Genomic DNA, 25,088 nt, shown 5'->3' on the forward strand with positions numbered 1-25,088 from the left:
TTGCGTCCATTGTCAATTTTTATGAGTATATGACGCAGGAATTTGCGTCCTGTATATCCCTGCGACGTGATGTTTTCACTATGAAAATACAGAGACTTTGGGAATCCTGAACATTGACCAGTCAAATTGGTCTTCACATTAATTAAAGCCTACCTGTGACACATTAAATAAGCTCTGGGTTAGAAAATTGATCTTCAGTAACCCATGCTTGTCGTAAGAGGCGACTAACGGGATCGGGTGGTCAGGCTCGCTGACTTGGTTGCCACATGTCATTGATTCCCAAGTGCGCAGATCGATGCTCAGGCTGTTGATCAGTGGATTGTCTGGTCCAGACTCGATTATTTACAGACCGCTGCCATCTAGCTGGAATATCCTGGTATCACTGTGAGACTACTGTTCTCCTGGTATCACTGTGTGATGGTGTGTTTCAGAGCTCTTGCTGACAGGATGGGGGAAGCCAAAGCCAGTGGGAACCTGGGAAATACTCTCAAAGTCCTAGGGAAGTTCGATGAGGCCATTGTGTGCTGTGTCCGACATCTGGATATATCCCGAGAAATAAGAGACAAGGTGAGGCCATCTCCAATGTTTGTCATTTTTGGTTTTCGGTATTGTGATGGTCATCTGTGTTCTGGCTTCGATGTAGTGGACCTCAGGATCAACAGCCGTACATTTACCTCAACTCCCTTACTTTTCGATCCTGATGATGATTCTAGCCAGAAGTGGAGCTCATTGTAAAATTTCGTCTACATCATGAGCATGGTTTTTGTGTCATTATCTAGAGTGACAAATCAACGAAAGGGGATCTAAATTTGTGCCTAAGGAGATGCCTGGTTACCCAAAGTTCTTTGAGTGGCATATAGAGGCTGGTATTATGAACAAGAATGTTTTTTTATGGATGAACTTCTTTATTGCGTTTCAGTATAGATGCTAACGCTGTCCTCACTTGCTTTATAATGGTGTTAGAATCTACACTGAAACGTCACATCCATTGCAGTGAAGAAGTCATCCATAAGAATAGTTCCTGTTCAATAAAGAAGCCATCCATAAAAAATAATTCCTCTTCCATTTACCCAAATGTCTTACTCATGAGATGCTATGTCCAGAATTTCACATATTGTTTTCTGTCAAACTTCAGATGGTATTTACTTTGATTTTTGACAAATGGGCAAGTTTTGTCAGTGTATTTGCTGGTGTGTCGACAGTATGTTTCTGCCCAAAGACAATGATATATCTTTTGTCATGTTCAGAAATGTATGTTCCATTATTCCATGATACATCAGAGATAAGATAAGATAAGATGAACTTTATTGTCCCGTAAGGGAAATTTGTTTTGCATTCAAAGAGCCAATACAAGCATATAACAACAAATAATTTAAAGTATATATACACAATGCCAAGCTAATCAGAATATAATGTTGAATTATAACATAATCAAAGTTCATGATATAATAATCACTCGAGCCTCATCATAGATTTCACTATTACAATTTTGAAGGAAGATTTAGAAGTTTTTTATGCTGTATGGGACAAATGAGTTTGAAGTTCTATTTGTTTTATAATATATGATTTTGAAACGGCGGCCAGGAGGCAGAAGTTCATAACATTCATTTAAAAAATGTGATGGATCCGACTGAATGGCCAGAGCTTTCTTCTTAACTTTTGACTCATAAAGGTAGAGGTTCGAAATTGAAGCCGCAAATTTTGCTTGATATGTTTACAATTTTGTCAAGTTTGTTTTTCTGTGTAAGAGGAAGATTGCCATGCCAGGCATGAAAGCAGAAAGTTAAAATACTAGTAATGAATGTTTGGTAGAATAATTTTAAGATATTAGTGTCTACATTAAATGATCGCAATTTTCGCAGAAATAAAGGCTCTGTTGTGCTTTCCTATGTACCCGATGTGAATTTGATTTCCATGAAAGTTTATTATCAATGATAGTACCCAGATATGTATACTCTTCTACTGTTTCTACTTCCTGTCCATCAATACAAACAGGTTTCAGTTTGTTTTTTCCGCTTCGGAAGTCAATTATCATTTCCTTTGTTTATTTTATGTTCAGGAAGAGGTAATTGTCTTTGCACCATGAAGTAAACGCATCAATATTTTTCCTATACTCTAACTCCGATTGACGAATAAACCCAACCAAAGCGGCATCATCAGCAAATTTGAAATTCAAACAGGTGCATAAATGAGATATACAGTCATTTGTATAGAGTGTGAAGGGGACAGGACACAGCCTTGAGGAGCACTGGTACTCACAAGATTAATGTCAGAAAGTGTTGAATTGATGACTATGATTGTACATATATCAACTGGGATCAACTGGTCTTTCATTCCGGGTGGCTTTGTTGATGTTTTGCAGTCACTGCTTGAAGTGGTGCCTTAGCCACTGAAGTCCAGTTCGGTATTTGTAAGGGTTTAAAAAAATTGTATGGGCAGATGGTGGAAATTTGTTACCATGACTGTAGTATAAGCGCAGATGGTGACTGGCAAAAACAAATTGATGTATCAGAAAATTACTGTGATACCTTGAAACTCAGTGATAATAAGGGCAAAGCTACCTTGGCAAAAAATATGAGTTTTTTCCTCACATTTCTGATAGGGGAGATAACCCATGCAGGTAACTTTTAGAGGACCACTAGGAAGAATGACAACACAAAACCTTTTATTCAAGCTAAACGTATGGATTTAGAAACAGGTTTCAGGAAAAAGGGCCATCAGGTGTCTGGTAGTCTAAAAATTATTAATGGAACGCAGTGGAAGCTGGTAAATAAGTAGTTAAAGGACAACAGAGCACTTTTCTTAATATTTTATATTTTTAGTTTTATTCCCAAGAGTATAAAATCCCCAATATGTACAAACATATTTACAGGAATAATGGTGTGTCCAATCATGACATTAAATGTCTGAAATATGACACTATAACAGGGTGTCCAAATATGACACTATAACAGGGTGTCCAAATATGACACTGTAACAGGGTGTCCAAATATGACACTATAACAGGGTGTCCAAATATGACACTATAACAGGGTGTCCAAATATGACACTATAACAGGGTGTCCAAATATGACACTATAACAGGGTGTCCAAATATGACACTATAACAGGGTGTCCAAATATGACACTATAACAGGGTGTCCAAATATGACACTATAACAGGGTGTCCAAATATGACACTATAACAGGGTGTCCAAATATGACACTATAACAGGGTGTCCAAATATGACACTATAACAGGGTGTCCAAATATGACACTATAACAGGGTGTCCAAATATGACACTAACAGGGTGTCCAAATATGACACTATAACAGGGTGTCCAAATATGACACTATAACAGGGTGTCCAAATATGACACTATAACAGGGTGTCCAAATATGACACTGTAACAGGGTGTCCAAATATGACACTATAACAGGGTGTCCAAATATGACACTATAACAGGGTGTCCAAATATGACACTGTAACAGGGTGTCCAAATATGACACTATAACAGGGTGTCCAAATATGACACTAACAGGGTGTCCAAATATGACACTATAACAGGGTGTCCAAATATGACACTGTAACAGGGTGTTCAAATATGACACTGTTCAATGGCATGTCGAAAAATATGAACTCTACAAAAGCGTGTCAAAATACAACACTACACAAAAAAGACACCAAAATGTGTGATAACTAATGTGTTCAGTCATTTCTTCAATAACTATGAAATTCCAAGTCTCTCAAATAATGTGTACAAATTAGACACAAAATATTCAAAAGTTACTTCAAATTCATTCAATTATATGAGAAAGACACAAAAGGAAACCGTCACCAAAGTGTGACTGCTCTCATACAAGTCAAGAACCGAAGTGAAGCAACCACATGCTAATATGCACGGGTTGCAGCAGAAATATGTCAATTTCAATGTGCGTTTGCTCGAACGTTTTAGAATGTCCATGAACAGGAGGTGTTTGGGTGAGTCCTTCTGTTCTATTAACATTGTTTAATATTTTTGGAATCATGGTCATTTTCCTTGACATTATCCAAGAACTCTGTATATTGCAGAATGTTGAAAGTCCTGTGTATACAGAACAGTGTCTGTTTGATGTAAATATAGGAAATACCACAGTTCAGAGGCAAGATTTGAATGTTCATTAGAGTGTATGTCATACAGAATCAATTATGGAAAATGTGTAACAATCACATTATTTTGGATGAATATCACTTTTTACATTAATGTCCATCTTACTCCACTATCACAAAAAACGTTTTCCTGTACATACTAATTAATGACTCAAGTATTGTTAAATTTCGACATCTGTTAAATAGTCCAGGTAAAATAACAACACAGAACATGTCCCAAAATAGTTGAAATTGTGTGCATCATCTCTACTTACTTAATTCAGATGTACTTATCAAGTACAGTATTTGATTGTATGATCACTTTCAATCTGTGTAGAAACAGTCTTTTAAACATTTGTCTTACGTGGTTGTCTGGTAGCCTAGTGGATAAAGCAATCGCTTGTCATGCTGAAGACCGGGTTCGATTCCCCACATGGGTACAATGTGTGAAGCCCATGATGTTGCTGGAATATTGCTAAAAGCAGCGTAAAACCATATTCACAGAGGCCCAGATAAGCTGCGTATCCGGGTAAAATACGCATAGAAAGTTTTCAATTACGCATTGAAAAATAATGGTTGCGTACCAATTACGCATTTAAACTGTTAGATACGCAAAGAGTTTAAAACAAATGCGTACGGAATATACTTATAAAAAGCGCTTGCGTAATGAAATAGACATCGATTGCTATCAATTTGTACTGTTAGTATAGGACAAGTGTTGTACTGTCAGTATAGGATGACTGATTTTTTTATGAAATCATTTCCCTTATATTTAAGTTGGTTTTGATTAGGTATGACATAAGGCAGAACATACCTGCTTAGTAAACTTACTCAATGACATAATACTTAGGTATGTAAAATGACTGAAATACGGACATATTTGAAAGCAGTGGGTAACGGAAAATGAAATACCCACTCAACATTCATAATACCCACTCCAAAAAAATACAGTGGGTACAGTACCCACATTAGCTAAATCTTATCTGGAGCTCTGTATTCACTCACACTCATTCATTTGACTTACAATTTACTACGGGTGGGTATTGCAGAGAATTTTCATATTGCGATATATTGCGATGCGGAAGCATATATTGCGATATGTATTGCAATATATTGCAAGAATTATTTTTTTAACAAAAACTATTTATAATCGAGTTAATGCTTGATTATAAAGCAAAAACACAACAAAATCACTATGATTGATTAACCTTTAATAAAAACTTTTAATCATGACAAATTAAAAATGTAAGTAACATTTGGCACTAATGAAACAGGGAAAAGAACAATTCAAAAACAGAAATATCCGAAGATTTCCGAGTGTTACAAAGTTTTCCGAATGCATGTCAAAATACCGGTTTTCAATCATCGTATCGCAATACGTATTGTTTTCATGTCTGAACCGGTAAATACCGGTAAACCGGTTATATTGCGCAGCCCTACAATTTACTGTTTACTTACTTGCAGTGTCTACATGCAGTTTGTCGAGACTATTTTCAGTTGATTATGACAGACAAAGCTTATTTTTCATTTTCATTACACATAGCCTTTAATGTTGTTGTTTTGTTTGTTTTTTAAAAATCTAATATTTCAGATTCCCACACATCCTAGATTCAATAATGTCCTCTTTGCTCTCTGTACACCTGTAGATACCTGCCTTCATCATGTTATAATTGTATTTGACATCTTTGTATAATGATGCACAGGGCTCGATTTAATGCTTTGTTACTTGCACTGGTGCAACCCAATACTACAAAAGTGCAACCTAGTTATTAGCCTAACTTGCACCAGGTGCAAGTAAATGTTTCAGTGGGTAAACTTCTGAATGAAACATCTAAATAATCTAAACAATGCAATAGCATAATATCTCTTTCATTACATATATAAAAGCAGTGCAACTGTAATTTGGCTGGTGCAACTAGGTTTTTATCTGAGGTTGCACCTGGTGCAAGTAGGTTAACATCTCTTAAATCGTGCCCTGATGCATATGTACTTGTGGTAATCTTTATATACATGGAAAAGTATCATCTGTTGTATGGAAAATTCAGCCATACCTACATGGAATGGTTTTGGGGGTGGATTTGCTGTTATGTCATCATTAAAATGGTTTATTATAAACTTTCTTAAATCAGATTTTCTATATCATAATGTCTGCAGATAAGACTTAATACTGCAGAGGCAGTTGTGAAGTGTTTTGGAATGTAATGAATATAGATAGCTGCTGAAGGACAAGGTGAATATGCTTGTTGTAAGAGGCAACTAATGGGATCGGGTGGTCAGGCTTGCTGACTTGGTTGACAAATGTCATCGGTTCACAATTGCACAGATCGATGCTCATGCTGTTGATCACTGGATTGTCTGGCCCAGACTCGATTATTTACAGCCCACCGCCATATAGCTGGAATATTGCTGAGTGTGGCGTAAAACTCAACTCACTCACTCACTCACTCATTATGTATCATACACATCTTCTGTGGTGGTCAGTGTGTGTGTTGTCTGTGGGGACAAGCCTCTGTACTCTACTTCCATTTCAAGTATCAGAATTCTGTAAGAAACAGATCAATACATTAACATGTATGATGACTCAAAACACTAAATTATGTTCATATTGTACCAAGAGCATAATGGTATGGGTAATTATGTTCATATTGTACCAAGAGCATAATGGTATGGGTAATTATGTTCATATTGTACCAAGAGCATAATGGTATGGTTAATTATGTTCATATTGTACCAAGAGCATAATGGTATGGGTAATTATGTTCATATTGTACCAAGAGCATAATGGTATGGGAAATTATGTTCATTTTGTACCAAGAGCATCATGGTATGGGTAATTATGTTAATTTTGTACCAAGAGCATAATGGTATGGGTAATTATGTCCATATTGTACCAAGAGCATAATGGTATGGGTAATTATGTTCATATTGTACCAAGAGCATAATGGTATGGGTAATTATGTCCATATTGTACCAAGAGCATAATGGTATGGGTAATTATGTTCATATTGTACCAAGAGCATAATGGTATGGGTAATTATGTCCATATTGTACCAAGTCGAATCCAAATGCAGAGCGCCCATCCCACGCCTCTCCCGACTCGATTTTGATGGCTGTCGTTTGTGCTAATCGGTCATTCATGTCAGCCATACTTATTAGTGTAGGCAGAATTATTCTTATTGTTTGAATTACTTTTAATTGCACAAAAGAAAGTACAAACTATTTAAGCTTCCGAATAAGTAACTTTATGACCACTTAATAAAGATACAGGCATTTGATAAATACAGCTGTAAAAAAAATATGATGTATGATATTTGGATGCATAGATAATAACGGCTTTAAATAATCAGTAGATTACAACTAACTGGAAATGATAACCTGGTGTTACTTTGCACAGTGTAAGTAAAGTGTCATCACATGTCGCTTGAGACGAATACACGTTCAGCATGTGGTAAAAAAGTGATGTGGAGCGCCTCATATCCGATCAGCAATATCATGTATGTATTGCATTGAATTTCAACGAATTTTACTGAGATAGTATTAAAAACAACAGTACTTCAGATGCATAATACATTATTAAGGTACAATTATGCCATTTTCGAGATAGATACGTTTGTGTTTACATTATGGTTTAGTTTGCATCGAGGACGTTTAACGAACAAGTTGAAAGTCGCTTGATCATTCTTCTTCATCTTCACTGGAAGTTTCTCTTGCAAGATTAAAATTGGCTCGTACTCAGAGATATGGTCTAACATCCATGTGAAAAATGACATCGGGAACATCTTTTACTGCTTAAGAATCTATGGTCACAGTCAACTTGTCTGGTAGAATCAAAGAGGAAGCCATCTGCAACAGGCACATATGACGTCATGTCACGTGATACATGCTTCTGATCATTAATTGTCGGGTGTTTCTGTATTCGGAGGAAATACGAGTAGTTTTTTTTACGTGTTTATTGTGATTTTGCAATTTTTTGGTTCAATTTTAATCATGGAAGGTGACTTTTAGATTGCTTTTACCCCTATGAAAAAAAATTGGGCATTAGTATTCTCTCAGTGGAACAGGACATCTGCCACATTTCGTATTTGGTACTGTACTTTGTCGGTGTAGAGTACAGATTCTAGTACGTTTGGGGGTTTGAGTACAATCCAGAATGTGAACCCACACTCTATGAGTAACTCACCTAATTGCCTGCACACAAAGATGGACTCTGCATGTCAAAAAGTTTATTTGAGTTTAAAACAATAGCAGAACAACTTTTAGTCTGGTCCATATCTGGTTGTTCTGAATCTAGATGTACCAGTCGTCTGACTTCCATGTTTGTGGAAGTCATGATGTCTGAGTGGGTTAGATCACTGAGTTTGCATGCTGGTGATCAGCTGCCTCGCTGCCTTGCACACTGGCTTATGCCTGCTAGTTGCTAACTGAAACATTCACGTGCACATCATGGAAGATACTTGCATGAATCTGATGTGTTTGCATGGTAGTCATAACACGTTGTGAATGGAATATGCATTTTCTAAATATAACTTGGTTCCCAAATAATGTTACCCCAAAATGGAATATCCTCAAACATTTTTTTTTAAAACTGTAAACAAGATTAGTAAATGGTGTCTTGAAAACAGTTTAAAATTTTCAAAATAAAAAACTAATTGTATTCATTTTTGTCGCCAATACAGACCTCACAAAGACCCAGACTTATATTTAGATAACACATCTGTTAAAGTAGTAAAAGAAGGGAAATTCCAGTGTTAAATTTTTGATGAGCATTTGACCATTCGACCTGATATTAAATATTTAAAAAATAAATGCCTGAAGGCCCTTGATTTGTTTAAAGTTCTCTCTAATACAAAGTGGGGAGGAGATACAAAAAAACTCCTCCAACTCTACTGAGCACTTATACGCTCCAAACTGGATTACGGTTCAATCATCTATGAAGGAGCCTGCAAAAGTAACCGTACAATTTTAGATTCTATTCACCATCAAGCTCTGAGACTTTGTCTTGGATCTTTTCGTACTTCTCCGATTGAAAGTCTGTATGTCGAGGCCGATGAGCCATCGTCGCCGTATCAAATTATCTTTGCAGTATGTCACTAAACTTTTTTCTAATCAGTCCAACCCTGCTCGTGACTGTGTGTTTTATCCTCTTTATGAAGATCTGTACAATAAAAAATCTTCTCTTATTCCACCTCTTGGAATAAGAATAAAACCGTTTCTTTCTGCTTCTAACATTGACCTAAATACTATATCTCCTTCCCGCCTGTTTTATTCTCCTCCTTGGCAGTTGGTGAGGCCTCAAGTAGACCTAAAACTGACCACATTGAAGAAATCTGAAAAAAATAAATTACAATACAGACAAGAATATAATCAATTCAGAAATAAATTAAAAAATTACAAATCGTTATTTACAGATGGATCCAAGAATGGTGGCACGGTTGCTTGTGCTACTGTCATTGTCTTCCAATGTCTTCCCGATTACCCGATAACACCTCTATCTTTACAGCGGAAGCAAATGCCATATTAACAGCCTTAAAATATATTAATAGACAAGCTTAATATAAACAATACATAATCTTTTCAGACTCTCTTTCTTGCCTTCAGGCTATTAAAAATCTTTCTTGTAAACATCCACTCTTAATTGAAATCATTGAATTGCATAATGATCTTGCTACTGGCCTAATAGGACATCGTCCTCTGTTGGTTACCCAGCCAAGCTGGAATTTTTGGTAACACAATGGCTGACTTTGCTGTTAAGGCAGCACTCAACAAATCTGTGACACCACTTCTGATCCCATATTCCGATTACAAAGATGTCATTAGATCTTATATCCTTGATCTAAGGCAAAAGAAGTGGGATGCCCAAGTAGGTATCAATAAGTTACATGAAATTAAACCAACTATCGGCTACACCTACTTGGGTTGTCAGTCCAGATTTGAAGAGGTCATTGTGTGACGATGTCGCATTGGCCACTCAAGATACACCCACGAATATTTGTTAAAAGGTGAGGATCTCTTTGTTTTGCATCCGTTTTGATGGAAGAATCACGGTCAAGCATGTCCTGCTTGACTGTATTGATTTTTCCATCACAAGGGATAAATATTTCAATGTCAAAACAGTGAACTATCTTTTAATAAAGTTAATTATCATTTAATCGTTGGGTTTTTAAAGGAAATAGAGTTGACTGATAAATTTTGATTTATATGTTTTGTGAATAGATAAATGATATTTTATAATCGGTAGAATAAATTAGCAACTAAGATAGTTTGTGGCTGTATCCTAGAAGGGGGTTAAAGTACTGTAAAATGATTGTCCTCCTGAGAGGGTACATAAGTCCAAAAACTTTCCAAGTCAATTTAGCTCTACACACCCAGAGCTCCAGATAAGATTTAGCTTATGTGGGTACTGTACCCACGGTATTTTTTTGGAGTGGGTATTATGAATGTTATTTCATTTTCCGTTACTCACTGCTTTCAAATATGTGCATATTTCAGTCATTTTACTCATCTAAGTATTATATCATTCAGTAAGTTTACTAAGCAGGTATGTTCTGCCTTATGTCATACCTAATCAAAACCAACTTAAATATAATGGAAATGATTTTTAAAAAAATCACTCATTCTGTACTGACAGTACAACACTAGTCCTATACTAACAGTACAACTTGATAGCAATCAATGTCATGTTCATAACGCAAGCGATTTTTATAAATATATTCCGTACGCATTTGTTTTAAAGGTCACATAAACCCTAGGGGGTACAAATACATAAATCACTAACTGGCATCGTTATAAATGAAACCCCGTCATTAAAACTACTCATTTCGACCTTTAATTGACTTAAATCGACCTTTTTGACAACAGTGCACAATTCTCACCCGCGAACGAAATTTCAACCAATCAGAGCGGCGGCGTCTCTGTGACGTCATATGAGGAATAGCTTTGAGGGCCGATGCAGAATTCATCTACATTTTAGGGGGTAAATTATCTTGTTTACAGGCTTGTATAAACCTGAAATCGTGACAATTGTTGTGGAAAATGAAAGCTATATGTTCTCACAATCTACTGTCATTTAATTTTGTCTCCTGCTTTGCCTAGTTTCCGAAGTTACAACTTGTTTTCATAGACGATTCTGTCAAAATCGATTGGTGTCGTTAGGCCCTATTTGTATAATGACTGATCTAAATTGATCCCATTTCTGTGTTTTTTTACCTCGATATTTAATCATGTCATGTAAAAATCTGTTTGTATTCTCAAAACAGTGTCGCCCATAAGTTTTCACATGCAATACAGCAATTAATACTCCCTTGTTGTAACCCGTGTTAGGTGGTATAAACCTACACATGTTATTTGTCATCATTCACTTGATGGTCAGTTAATGAATTTATAACAGGTATAATTAGTGGTAACACACTTAGATTATCCCGACAAAGGTTCCCATTTGGCATTTCTTGTGTCTGGAGTAAATATTCAACATTATAAACATCGATCAAAGGATTAACCGATAACACGCTGATTGATTAATTACTTTTATCTTACACAGCGGAATTGTCAAAAGGTAGTGTTTATGTATGTAGATTTACTAAACTATACTGAATACACTCTTGTCGTGGTGTTCGCGTAAAAACAACGTGCTTCGCTCAAAGGATTAACCGGCAATACATTGATTGATTGCCCATTATTGGCTAACTAAATTACTGTTTTAAAGAAAGGCGGACATTATGCAATTAGTTGCCAGGTGTGCTATCTTGGGTGACCAATGAGACTATACACCAATACCTGAAAAGATTGATCACTTTTTTCTTATATTAAACTGTTAAAAGACACATCATTTGGAACAGTTTTGTGGATATTGATGGATACATTCCTAACAAGGTAATGGCCTGATATTGTTCCTATAACTTTAATCTGTTTTAATTTTAATATTTGCATTTTGTTTTTATTCATTTGTCGTGAGCATTCAACAGAATCATTGTTTTCGCTGTGAAGTGTAATGAGACAGACAACATACACTAGGGTGTGTGTGCGGATTATGATTCACATTGGCAAACTATAAAATGTCTAGCTATTACAGTTCTGTTATAAATTCACTATAAGTATCAGCAGATCGCCTGCTTTTTATTTAGTTTCAAAATGCATACAAGTATGATCACAAACTAATTAGGATTATAAGACCAAATATAAAGACGCATTACTGACTAGTATCTACATACTGGTGAGTGGACATTAACCATGTGAATGTAGCAAGAAATTTATCGCCAAGAGTATTGTAACTGACCCCACCTCGCCTTCCGTGGAAGAAATCGCTATGTTATAAGTTGTGTCATGCAAAATCCGTTTGGTTATGATTCCAATACATATTTAACTACGAAGTAGAAAGTAGTTTTGATTTTCTAACTTGATGAAAACAAACTATAATCTCATTAATTCTAACAGACTTTACGATTTTCAAAAATGGCATACTTCTGTCGGGAACATCCGCCAGTCTGAGGATAAATGCTATTTAGATTTGTTTTCACCGAAGTATAAAATCAAAACTATTTCTACTGGTAGTAAAATATTTATTTTATTGATGGCCAATAGGATTTTGCATGACATAGCGTATAACATAACAATTTCTCTCCTGGCAGCCAGGTGGGTGTCAATATAATACTACTTACAATATTATTGTTACTCGACCACAACCTCACTTCCGAGGAAGAAATCGCTATGTTACAAGTTGTGTCATGGAAAATCTTTATGGTCATCAATCATATACATATTTTACTACAACTAGTAAGTAGTTTTGATTCTTTAACTTCCGGAAGCGCATCTGAACACAAGTAAGATATCGCTTCAGGCTTCCACAACGCCGCCGCGACTCACAAACATAACCCATTTAGCACTAACTGCGGGTCCTGTGGAAATCTGTGCATGGTGACACCATCGCCCACCCCTAGGAGCAATTGACGACAAAGCAACGATTCGGCATGTCGTCGTTGATGTCGAAATCATCAAAATGATGAGCATGCTACACACTTTCTATACAACTAACTGAAAATCGCTCCTCATATGACGCCACTGCAGTGCTCTGGCGACAGAGTTACGTGAACTCCGTCTGTGGTTTCGCTGGCGGGCGAGAGAGAAGCAGGCGACTTTTGGCCACTTTTAATCGCCGGTACTAATTACCCACAAGTTTTTAAAGAATAAATTTGGTGTTCCGCATAAGACTAACCACAAATCTTTCATATGTAATGGTTAAAAGAGTAACAAAAAACAAAGTTTAGTGGTTCTTTAAACTTTTTGCGTATCTAACATTTTGAATGCGTAATTGGTACGCAACAATTATTTTTCAATGCGTAATTGGAAATTTTCTATGCGTATTTTACCCAGATACGCAGCTTATCTGGGCCTCTGACACCTTTTTAATTATAGAAAATTTGTTGTTTTATTATGGCTAAATATGAGTACAATCGCCATTGGCTGAAGGGATCTTGTAGATCCAGCTAGGGTCCATGCAGGAAGCCAAAGTACTGTATGTCCCCAGTGGTGATCTACCTTCAGTTGTTGATGATCCTCACTCCTTTTTATCCCCCGCAACGCGTTTTGCGTGGGGTATTAAAATGGACTCCGTCCGTCCGTGCACATTTGTCTTTTCTGGAGCAGAACTCTAAAACCGTTCACTATTTCTTCACCAAACTTGGCACATACTGTAATTGTAGTTATTTTCGCGTGGGATTAATTTTCGCGCTTTTAGCGCAAACAGATTGTGAGCCAATAATCATACCAAGCGAAATATTCATGGTGAAGTCATGACAAATACTCAAGTAGGAACAACATGTAATTTGTTTATTCTCTCAGATAACAACATCAAAGTAATTATTCCCAGTCCATGTTTACAAATTACGTGATCAAACAATGTCCACAGATGTCCATCTATCGGTAATTCCTCAACACAATGTACTTACTTCACAGCAATCACTAACATATTGCGTCTACTCACGTCTCGAAATGAAGTGTAGCTGACAGTAAATGGATATACATATTTTGTTTCGCCAAAACTCATAATTAGTGTAGCTGGACGATCACATGTCAACAAACTGCTTTCGCAGTGGAAATAGCGAGATCGCGCGAAACCTCATCGGTGACAGGTTAAATTGTTCCATGCATAAAAACTATCTGTCAATACACCAAAAAGCTATCGCATAACCTTAGTTATGATTATAAATATTTTACATTTATAGAGCACAACCTGCAATGAAAATGACACAAAACTAGAATATATTTCTCTTTATAAAACAACAGTTTGAGATACTATCTTTTTAAGATCACTGCATCAGAATTCATCTCGGAATATTATCTGGTACGTTTTAACTAAAACACCGGTAGGGGAACGTGTGCACTGCACAGCTGATTGCTATTTCCGGCGCTGTACACAGTAATCTTAATCCCTGCATATAAGACAATGCCTAGCAAAAACAAACTAGAACTAAATAGGTAAATAATCTTTTCTAGCGATGTTTAATTGCAAATGTGACGTCTTGGTCTTCTTTTGTATGTTTGTTCACGCAAAGCGATACGTCAGTCACAAATCACATTGTTGACACAAGTTTTATCCCACCTCTCTCTGATTGTTGTAGTAAACAAGATTCAATTATGGCGGCTAGCTTTGATCATTGCAAGACTATCGGTTGTGAAAACATTGTGATGGGTACCATCACTCAGGTGTTTCAAATGCGCGAAAAAACAACTGCGCTAACAGAGCTTTTGTGAACTTTCCGTGAATATTGCACCCTGTGAAAATATATATACGATTACAGTACATAGATCTGGTGGTGTACTGGTGCCTTTTGGTAGTTTTGGAATTCTGAATAAAATATTTTTGGCGTTTCCATGGCAACATGTTTTACTAAAACAGAAATTAGTGGTAGTGCACTTTTCCGGAGCAGAACTCTAAAACCGTTCAATGTTTCTTCACCAAACTTGGCACATACATAGATCTGGTGGTGTACTGATGCCTTTTGGTACTTTTGGATTTCTGAATAAAATATTTTTGGCATTTCCATTGCAACAAGTTTGACATAGACTGAAATTGCTGATAGTGCTCCTTTCTGGAGCAGAACTTTAAAAACCTTTCAATACTCTCCTTCCACTTTTCTACATACACACCTAAATATTTGACATAATCATAACTCGTAAACATAATCATGAAGAGTATTTTGCCATTGCGGGGGATATTGATGACTTTGTCTTCTTGTTTATATTGTATTGTCCTAATTTAAAATCCTATTTTAGTGATGATATATGCTAGTTTTATTTATTATTACTGTGATATACTAGTTGTTTTTACTGTCCTTCATCGACAGGTTTTTTAGATTTGCGCATTTGTCGTAAGTTTATAACTCTTTTAAGTCACAATATGGCTGAAATACTGCCGCTGTGACGATAAACTTTAACTCACTCACCCACTTTAACTGTATATTTTGTATCTATTGTCAGCACATTTGGGAACAAAAGCATTATAGATTAAGTTTTTAGTTAGGTTTGTCATGAGGGATATGGTGTAGAAAGGTCATATATTCTTTGAAAGAATTAAACTTTCTTCTTTTCTTAGACTGCCTAAAGTTAACCTGAATATCGTGAAGGCACATAATATAGTCTTTGACTGGGTGCTCAAATAATCATATGCATTTTATAATACATATTTTGGTCTCCTTTAGAGTTTGTGTAGGGGAGGTATTTGATGCATTTGGAATACTTATATGTCACCTGACGAAGGAGTAAGGATATACTCCGAAACATTGTGTTGCTCATAATAAAGAACTCGTCACGATATGGCTGAGATATTGCCGATGTGACATTAAATATTAACTCACTCACTCATAATAAAGAAGTTGACATCTATAAAAACTCTCTTCCCTTACAATATTAGTTGTGAGGAATGAATTACTATCTTACGTAAGCAGTTGTGGGGAAGTTATTACCGGTATGTGTTTTAATGTTGTAGAACAGCTATAGACTAATCTCGCCCAGCAGAGCAGAGAACTTCCTGTAGGGTTGTTATTGCTATTTGATGTTGCTATGATGGACTATATTGTTACTGCCAATATATCCTGCCTTTGAGTCGTGTAGTGGATGTCTGTTGTGTACTGCCATTGTAATTACTTTGCTGCCATCTTTGTTGACTTGTATAACCGACTAGTGTGTTATACAGTTGTTTATTGTATGCCATATTTTGTTGATTTCACACAAATTTTAATGGTTAAGGCATAACACTGTTTTGACAACAATCGTTTTGACAAGAATCCACCTCAATCGTCTATGCTCTTATCTGACAAGAATTTGCCTATATTCTGTATTCATGCTTCTATTGTAGGTTGTAAGTGGTACTGTGATGTTACACTGTATTAAGATTGCTGGGCATCAAGGCAGGGGTACTGTACTGTAACCTGGGCCATGTTGGCTATGTTACACTGTATTCATGCTGTCTATTGTAGGTGGGCAAGGCAGGGGCTATGGTACTGTACTGTAACCTGGGCCATGTTGGCTATGTTAAACTGTATTCATGCTGTCTATTGTAGGTGGGCAAGGCAGGGGCTATGGTACTGTACTGTAACCTGGGCCATGTTGGTTATGTTACACTGTATTCATGCTGTCTATTGTAGGTCGGCAAGGCAGGGGCTATGGTACTGTACTGTAACCTGGGCCATGTTGGCTATGTTACACTGTATTCATGCTGTCTATTGTAGGTGGGCAAGGCAGGGGCTCTGCTGTACTGTAACCTGGGCCATGTTGGCTATGTTAAACTGTATTCATGCTGTCTATTGTAGGTGGGCAAGGCAGGGGCTATGGTACTGTACTGTAACCTGGGCCATGTTGGCTATGTTACACTGTATTCGTGCTGTCTATTGTAGGTGGGCAAGGCAGGGGCTCTGTACTGTAACCTGGGCCATGTTGGCTATGTTACACTGTATTCATGCTGTCCGTTGTAGGTGGGCAAGGCAGGGGCTATGGTACTGTACTGTAACCTGGGCCATGTTGGCTATGTTAAACTGTATTCATGCTGTCCGTTGTAGGTGGGCGAGGCAGGGGCTATGGTACTGTACTGTAACCTGGGCCATGTTGGCTATGTTACACTGTATTCATGCTGTCCGTTGTAGGTGGGCGAGGCAGTTGCTCTGTACTGTAACCTGGGCCATGTTGGCTATGTTACACTGTATTCATGCTGTCCGTTGTAGGTGGGCAAGGCAGGGGCTATGGTACTGTACTGTAACCTGGGCCATGTTGGCTATGTTACACTGTATTCATGCTGTCCGTTGTAGGTGGGCGAGGCAGTTGCTCTGTACTGTAACCTGGGCCATGTTGGCTATGTTACACTGTATTAATGCTGTCCGTTGTAGGTGGGCGAGGCACGGGCTCTGTACAACCTTGGCAATGTTTACCATGCAAAAGGGAAGCATGTTGGGCGGAGTGGCCACCAAGACCCAGGAGAGTTCCCTCCACAAGTCAAGGACTGTCTGCAGAAGGCTGCAAAATACTATGAGTAAGTTATGAAGTGTGTATTTAAACTCTCTTCAATATGCAGAGAGTGTGTAGCTTGTTATGAGAAGTAGAGCGTGTGTGTCGTTCACTGTCTGACGTAGAGAGTGTTTAGCTCACTATGTACTGTTGTGAGTCTTTGTAGGTCTGTGTGAGATGTAGAGAACGTGTAGATCACTATGTAATGTAGTGAGCAGGGGTACAGTTACAGTTAGTATTAGATGGCGGACAAGTAAAAAATGCATTTTGTCTTGCCCACTGTGGGATGTAGAGAGTGTGTGTAGCTCACTGTGAGATGTAGAGAGTGTGTGTAGCTCACTGTGAGATGTAGAGAGTGTGTGTAGCTCACTGTGAGATGTAGAGAGTGTGTGTAGCTCACTGAGATGTAGAGAGTGTGTGTAACTCACTGTGAGATGTAGAATGTGTGTAGCTCACTGTGAGATGTAGAGAGTGTGTGTAGCTCACTGTGAGATGTAGAGAGTGTGCAGCTCACTGTGAGATGTAGAGAGAGTGTGTAACTCACTGTGAGATGTAGAGAGTGTGTGTAGCTGACTGTGAGATGTAGAGAGTGTGTGTAGCTCACTGTGAGATGTAGAGTGTGAGTGTGTGTAGCTCATGGTGAGATGTAGAGAAGTGTGTGTAGCTCATGGTGACTGTGAGATGTAGAGAGTGTGTGTAGCTCACTGTGAGATGTGGAGAGTGTGTGTAGCTCACTGTGAGATGTAGAGAGTGTGTGTAGCTCACTGTGAGATGTAGAGAGTGTGTGTAGCTCACTGTGAGATGTAGAGAGTGTGTGTAGCTCACTGTGAGATGTAGAGAGTGCAGTGTGTAGAGCTCACTCACTGTGAGATGTAGAGAGTGTGTGTAGCTCACTGTGAGATGTAGAGAGTGTGTGTAGCTCACTGTGAGATGTGGAGAGTGTGTGTAGCTCACTGTGAGATGTAGAGAGTGTGTGTAGCTGACTGTGAGATGTGTAGAGAGTGTGTGTAGCTCATGTGTGAGAGATGTAGAGAGTGTGTGTAGCTCACTGTGAGATGTAGAGAGAGAGTGTGTGTAGCTCACTGTGAGATGTAGCTGACTGTGAGGGAGAAGTGTGTGTAGCTGACTGTGAGATGTAGAGAGTGTGTGTAGCTCACTGTGAGATGTAGATGTAGAGTGTGTGTAGCTGACTGTGAGATGTAGAGAGTGTGTGTAGCTCACTGTGAGATGTAGAGTGTGTGTAGCTCACTGTGAGATGTAGAGAGTGTGTGCAGCTCACTGTGAGATGTAGAGAGTGTGTGTAGCTCAATGTGAGATGTAGAGAGTGTGTGTAGCTCACTGTGAGATGTAGAGGGTGTGTGTAACTCACTGTGAGATGTAGAGAGTGTGTGTAGCTGACTGTGAGATGTAGAGAGTGTGTGTAGCTCACTGTGAGATGTAGAGAGTGTGTGTAGCTGACTGTGAGATGTAGAGAGTGTGTGCAGCTCACTGTGAGATGTAGAGAGTGTGTAGCTCACTGTGAGATGTAGAGAGTGTGTGTAGCTCACTGTGAGATGTAGAGAGTGTGTGTAGCTGACTGTGAGATGTAGAGAGTGTGTGTAGCTGACTGTGAGATGTAGATAGTGTGTGTAGCTCACTGTGAGATGTAGAGGGTGTGTGTAACTCACTGTGAGATGTAGAGAGTGTGTGTAGCTGACTGTGAGATGTAGAGATTGTGTGTAGCTCACTGTGAGATGTAGAGAGTGTGTGCAGCTCACTGTGAGATGTAGAGAGTGTGTGTAGCTCACTGTGAGATGTAGAGAGTGTGTGTAGCTGACTGTGAGATGTAGAGAGTGTGTGTAGCTGACTGTGAGATGTAGATAGTGTGTGTAGCTCACTGTGAGATGTAGAGGGTGTGTGTAACTCACTGTGAGATGTAGAGAGTGTGTGCAGCTCACTGTGGGATGTAGAGGGTGTGTGTAACTCACTGTGAGATGTAGAGAGTGTGTGTAGCTCAATGTGAGATGTAGAGAGTGTGTGCAGCTCACTGTGAGATGTAGAGAGTGTGTGCAGCTCACTGTGGGATGTAGAGAGTGTAGCTCAATGTGAGATGTAGAGAGCGTGTGCAGCTCACTGTGGGATGTAGAAAGTGTGTGTAGCTCACTGTGAGATGTAGAGAGTGTGTGTAGCTCACTGTGAGATGTAGAGGTGTGTGTAACTCACTGTGGGATGTAGAGGGTGTGTGTAACTCACTGTGGGATGTAGAGAGTGTAGCTCAATGTGAGATGTAGAGAGTGTGTGCAGCTCACTGTGAGATGTAGAGAGTGTGTGCAGCTCACTGTGAGATGTAGAGAGTGTGTGCAGCTCACTGTGGGATGTAGAGAGTGTAGCTCAATGTGAGATGTAGAGAGCGTGTGCAGCTCACTGTGGGATGTAGAGAGTGTGTGTAGCTCACTGTGAGATGTAGAGAGTGTGTGCAGCTCACTGTGAGATGTAGAGAGTGTGTGCAGTTCACTGTGAGATGTAGAGAGTGTGTGTAGCTCACTGTGAGATGTAGAGAGTGTGTGCAGCTCACTGTGAGATTTAGAGGGTGTGTGTAGCTCACTGTGAGATGTAGATAGTGTGTGTAGCTCACTGTGAGATGTAGATAGTGTGTGTAACTCACTGTGAGATGTAGAGAGTGTGTGTAGCTGACTGAGATGTAGACAGTGTGTGTAGCTCACTGTGAGATGTAGAGAGTGTGTGTAACTCACTGTGAAATGTAGAGAGTGTGTGTAGCTGACTGTGAGATGTAGAGAGTGTGTGTAACTCACTGTGAGATGTAGAGAGTGTGTGTAGCTCACTGTGAGATGTGGAGAGTGTTTGTAGCTGACTGTGAGATGTAGAGATTGTGTGTAGCTCACTGTGAGATGTAGAGAGTGTGTGCAGCTCACTGTGGGATGTAGAGAGTGTAGCTCAATGTGAGATGTAGAGAGCGTGTGCAGCTCACTGTGGGATGTAGAGAGTGTGTGCAGCTCACTGTGAGATGTAGAGAGTGTGTGCAGCTCACTGTGAGATGTAGAGAGTTTGTGCAGCTCACTGTGAGATGTAGATAGTGTGTGTAGCTCACTGTGAGATGTAGATAGTGTGTGTAACTCACTGTGAGATGTAGAGAGTGTGTGTAGCTCACGGTGAGATGTAGAGAGTGTCTGTAGCTGACTGAGATGTAGTGAGTGTGTGTAGCTCACTGTGAGATGTAGAGAGTGTGTGTAACTCACTGTGAAATGTAGAGAGTGTGTGTAGCTGACTGTGAGATGTAGAGAGTGTGTGTAGCTGACTGTGAGATGTAGAGAGTGTGTGTAACTCACTGTGAGATTTAGAGGGTGTGTGTAGCTCACTGTGAGATGTAGAGAGTGTGTGCAGCTCACTGTGAGATGTAGAGAGTGTTTGCAACTCACTGTGAGATGTAGAGAGTGTGTGTAACTCACTGTGAGATGTAGAGGGTGTGTGTAGCTCATTATGTACTGTAGTGAGAAGAGCTAGTTTGTCACAGTGTGCTCTATACTGTGGCTTTCTGATATTCCAACAGAGAAAACCTGACCATTGTGCGGGAACTGGGTGATCGGGCAGCACAGGGCCGTGCATGTGGAAACCTGGGCAACACCCACTACCTCTTGGGCAACTTCAGCCAGGCCATCAAGTTCCATGAAGAGGTGATTTCACCAGGGTGCATTCGTACTTTCTATACTGTAACGTTGACGTACGACAGTTGTAGTGCTACGAGAGCTTTGTAAAACGGGGCCCAGGACACACCACTACTACGTAACCTGATGTCCAGATAACTGTGTTCCTGTTTGTTCCAGAGACTGGCAATAGCTAAGGAGTTTGGAGACAAGGCAGCTGAGCGTCGGGCGTACACTAACCTGGGGAATGCACACATATTCTTGGGAGAATTTGAGATTGCAGCAGATCAATATAAGTAAGTTTCCATGTTCCAGGTGCTGGCGTGATATGTCTCTGCTGGACAGGTTCAGTTTGCTGGGTTCCAGGGTGGTAATGCAGCAGAGCAATATAAGTAAGTTTACATGTTGCGTGACATGTCTTTGCTGCACAAGTTCAGTTTGCTGGGTTCCAGGGTAATTCATGTATTAATCATCCTGTGTTTCAGGAAGAGTTTACAAATAGCGGCCTTAACTAGAAGACAAAGCTCTAGAGGCACAGGCCTGTTACAGCCTGGGCAACACATATACATTGCTACATTGACTATGAAAAAAGCCATTGAGTACCATATGAGACATCTGAATTGCTCAAGAATTACATGACCCGAGGTCGGGGAGGGGCCGGGCCTGTTGGAGCCTGGGCAGCGCCCACTCAGCCTTAGGGAACATGAAGCAGCACTCAAGTTTGCAACAAAACACCTGGACATATCTCGGGGAGGTGAGGTGACAACTTACACCACATACACTTGCTCCAGTCTCAAAGGAAATAATTGAGTTTAGATGGTAATTTCTAGATTATATTAAGAACAGGTTTCCTGGAGACATCCAAGACATGAACAAGTTTCAGGAGACATGCAAGTCATGAACAGGTTTCTAAAAGACATCCAAGTCATGAACAGGGCCTAGATTTTGAAGCTCTCTTAAGCTAAGATAGTCGTAAGTGCCAAACATTAACATTAACTTACGACTATCTTAGGGCTAAGAGAGCTTCGAAAATCTAGGCCCAGGTTTCTAAGAGACATCCAAGTCATGAACAGGTTTCTAAGAGACATCCAAGTCATGAACAGGTTTCTAAGAGACATCCAAGTCATGAACAGGTTTCTAAGAGACATCCAAGTCATGAACAGGTTTCTAAGAGACATCCAAGTCATGAACATGTAGAGTGTCTCCTGCTTGCCAGTCCGGGCCTGTCAATGCTATGAATATGTCTTCAATGATGTCCTACTACTCTTGCTAGAAATATGACCACTAGGCTACCCCACTGCCCCCATTAAGTGTGAAACAACTGATGAAATTGTGGACATTTGCGGGACCTCACATCTTCCAGTTCCAGGACAAGGAACAATGCTTGTATTAGCTTATCCAATGTATATAGAAAGAAAATCTTCAGGGACAGAGAAAGTAAGGTTACATTTTTTCTTCGAAAACAATAAAAGGTCTTGTTTTTACTTCATGTATTGTCCTCCGCGCGGATACCTAAGTCCCAACACATTCACAATGAATTTAAGCTAACCAGTTTTTTTGACAACGTAATATATTTGTGATTTTATATGACGGCTAAATTTGACTACAATTGCGGCGTTGGAAGGAATATGTATATCCAGCTAGGGTCCATGAATGTATTGAAAGTAGTGTAAGTCCCATGGTACCTAGTATGGTGATCTACCTTCACTTGCAGATGATCTACAGTCCGTGTTTATATTGCATTGTACTGTTTAGAAATCAGCATTTTTTTTCCTTATCTTGACTCATGCTTATTCCTTATCTCCCTTCTCCTTTCAACGGTTAAGTGGAAACGTGAATCCTTTTCAATTTCCTGCAGTGGAAAAAATCACTAGTGACGATTATGAACCTCTAAGAGACACAACTTTTGAGCTACTAACTCAAAAAACGATATTTCTCCGAGCCTTAGCTACAGCAGCAGATGTCTGAAATACATACACTCAACTTTGGACGAATGCGATTCGACACAGGAGAACATGCTGCAGCACACCTGGGACTAAGATGGGACTGTACAGCTAAGAATCAACTACCTGGTCAACCAGATCGTCAATTTCATGTACCAGCATTATTATCAGTGCTCGGACATCGAGACACAGAGGACTTATGCCTAGTCAGAGCTTTAAAAATTTACTTACAACGGATTGCTACATGAAGGTGAAAGTTTAAACGTCTCTTCATCCCGTTTTCAACCGCCACGACTATTGAAGTCTCTCGAACCACAATCTCATTCTGGATCAGAGCAGTCGTTTTACGAGCCTACAAAGCAACATGTTCAGGTTTTGCGCGCCCAAACGCGCCAGATAAGTTTCCGGGTGTGATGTGTTGAAAAACACACCTTGCTTCGCTGAAACCATGTGCTGCTCGTGGAGAAGCCGTCGACGAGGGGACATGTGACTGCCCGCGGGGGTCAGTTACATAGCAGAGCTTGTCAGTGTAAGACCTTATGTCACTAACATGACATTTTGGCTTTTCCTTATTATCACAACAGGACTAGAAAACTCCCTCATTGAGAAACTCACCCTGATCACACTGACTCGTTTAGGCTAGGCAACTGACCCATTGCCACCAGCAGCGAGTCCATGTCCACCTGTCTTACTTGATAAGTCAGAGCATGAATGATATAAACTCTGTTAAGTAATAGTCCTTACTTAACTTATGGGTTGCGATCTCAGTTTCGGTAATAGTCCTTACCTTAATATATGGGTTGTTTAAGATATCTAGAAATTGTAGATTACTAGATTATCTAAATCCACAAAATCTATAAGATTTAAGAGAAGGTGGTCCCCAAATATTTCAACTAGACAACTATAAGGCGCATAAGAAGAGTTCCCAGGGGTATGCAATCAGACTGTATTAATTGACAGCCACAGTGAATCCCAGGGGTACACCTATTCCGTCGGTTTTGATAAACAATGAGCATGAGTCAGGATAAAAATATATGTAATTTTTATGATAAAATTGATATTTTATACTTATCCTGACTCATGGGATGAACCCTCCCGGCCGTCCCCTCTCAGCATTATGGGCTTCACTGAAAGACGTAATGTGGGCTTAATTTCGGAGAAATGATGAGAGCTAGACTCAGGTCACGTCAGACCGATTTGGCCGGGCAAAGGGAGGCTACTCTTGGTAGTGATTTTCTGATTGCTTCAAGGCATTGAAAAGGATTCAAGTTTCCACTCAACCGCCGAAAGGAGAAGGGAGATAAGAAATAAGCATGAGTCAGGATAAGTATAAAATATCAATTTTACCATAAAAATTACACCTCTATTGTACTAACATGTTAGCTCACCTGAACATCTCTATGGAACTAACCTGTTAGCTCACCTGAACATTGCAAGGGATGTGTGTTAACCCACTTTTATAACAGATATATGTCTGTTCCATGTTGTTTTTTAGATCGGGGATGAAACAGGACAGATGACATAAAGATGAACCTTGTTGACCTCCGTTCTGCACTAGGCATGGCAGATCACAGCAAGGAGAACATGAACAGGTAATGATAGCACCACTTGACACAGGGAACAGTAATTTTTTGATAATATTCCAATAGATGAATGTCTGCATGGCTGTAAATAAAATTCTCATGATATCCATTAAATTTTCCAGTTCCTGTAGCGTGCTGGCCGACTTGAGAGATGCAGGAGGGAAGGATGTTAGTGATGTGGCTCTAGGTAAGATTACAGGCACTTGTTACATGGTACCTCATGCGTCTGTTCTACCACAGGCACTTGTTACATGGTACCTAATGAGTCTGTTCTATCATAGTCATTTGTTACATGGTACCTCATGCGTCTGTTCTACCACA

General features: G+C 39.2%; 1 protein-coding gene across 1 annotated transcript in view; it reads left to right on the forward strand.

Annotated features, from left to right (window-relative positions):
- The window catches only part of LOC124261166 (G-protein-signaling modulator 2-like), a 61,854-nt gene that overhangs the window by 21,258 nt on the left and 15,508 nt on the right, over positions 1 to 25,088 (forward strand). Inside the window, 12 exon segments of the mRNA XM_046695499.1 lie at positions 432 to 567; positions 17,483 to 17,625; positions 21,148 to 21,271; positions 21,422 to 21,537; positions 21,727 to 21,751; positions 21,753 to 21,818; positions 21,821 to 21,858; positions 21,860 to 21,942; positions 21,945 to 22,000; positions 24,680 to 24,704; positions 24,707 to 24,776; positions 24,890 to 24,954. Of these exon segments, the coding sequence (XP_046551455.1) occupies positions 432 to 567; positions 17,483 to 17,625; positions 21,148 to 21,271; positions 21,422 to 21,537; positions 21,727 to 21,751; positions 21,753 to 21,818; positions 21,821 to 21,858; positions 21,860 to 21,942; positions 21,945 to 22,000; positions 24,680 to 24,704; positions 24,707 to 24,776; positions 24,890 to 24,954 (947 nt within the window).

The sequence above is a fragment of the Haliotis rubra genome, unplaced genomic scaffold (genome assembly GCF_003918875.1).
Source record: "Haliotis rubra isolate DU_JTF1 unplaced genomic scaffold, ASM391887v1 Scf1191, whole genome shotgun sequence".
Lineage (NCBI taxonomy): Eukaryota > Metazoa > Mollusca > Gastropoda > Lepetellida > Haliotidae > Haliotis > Haliotis rubra.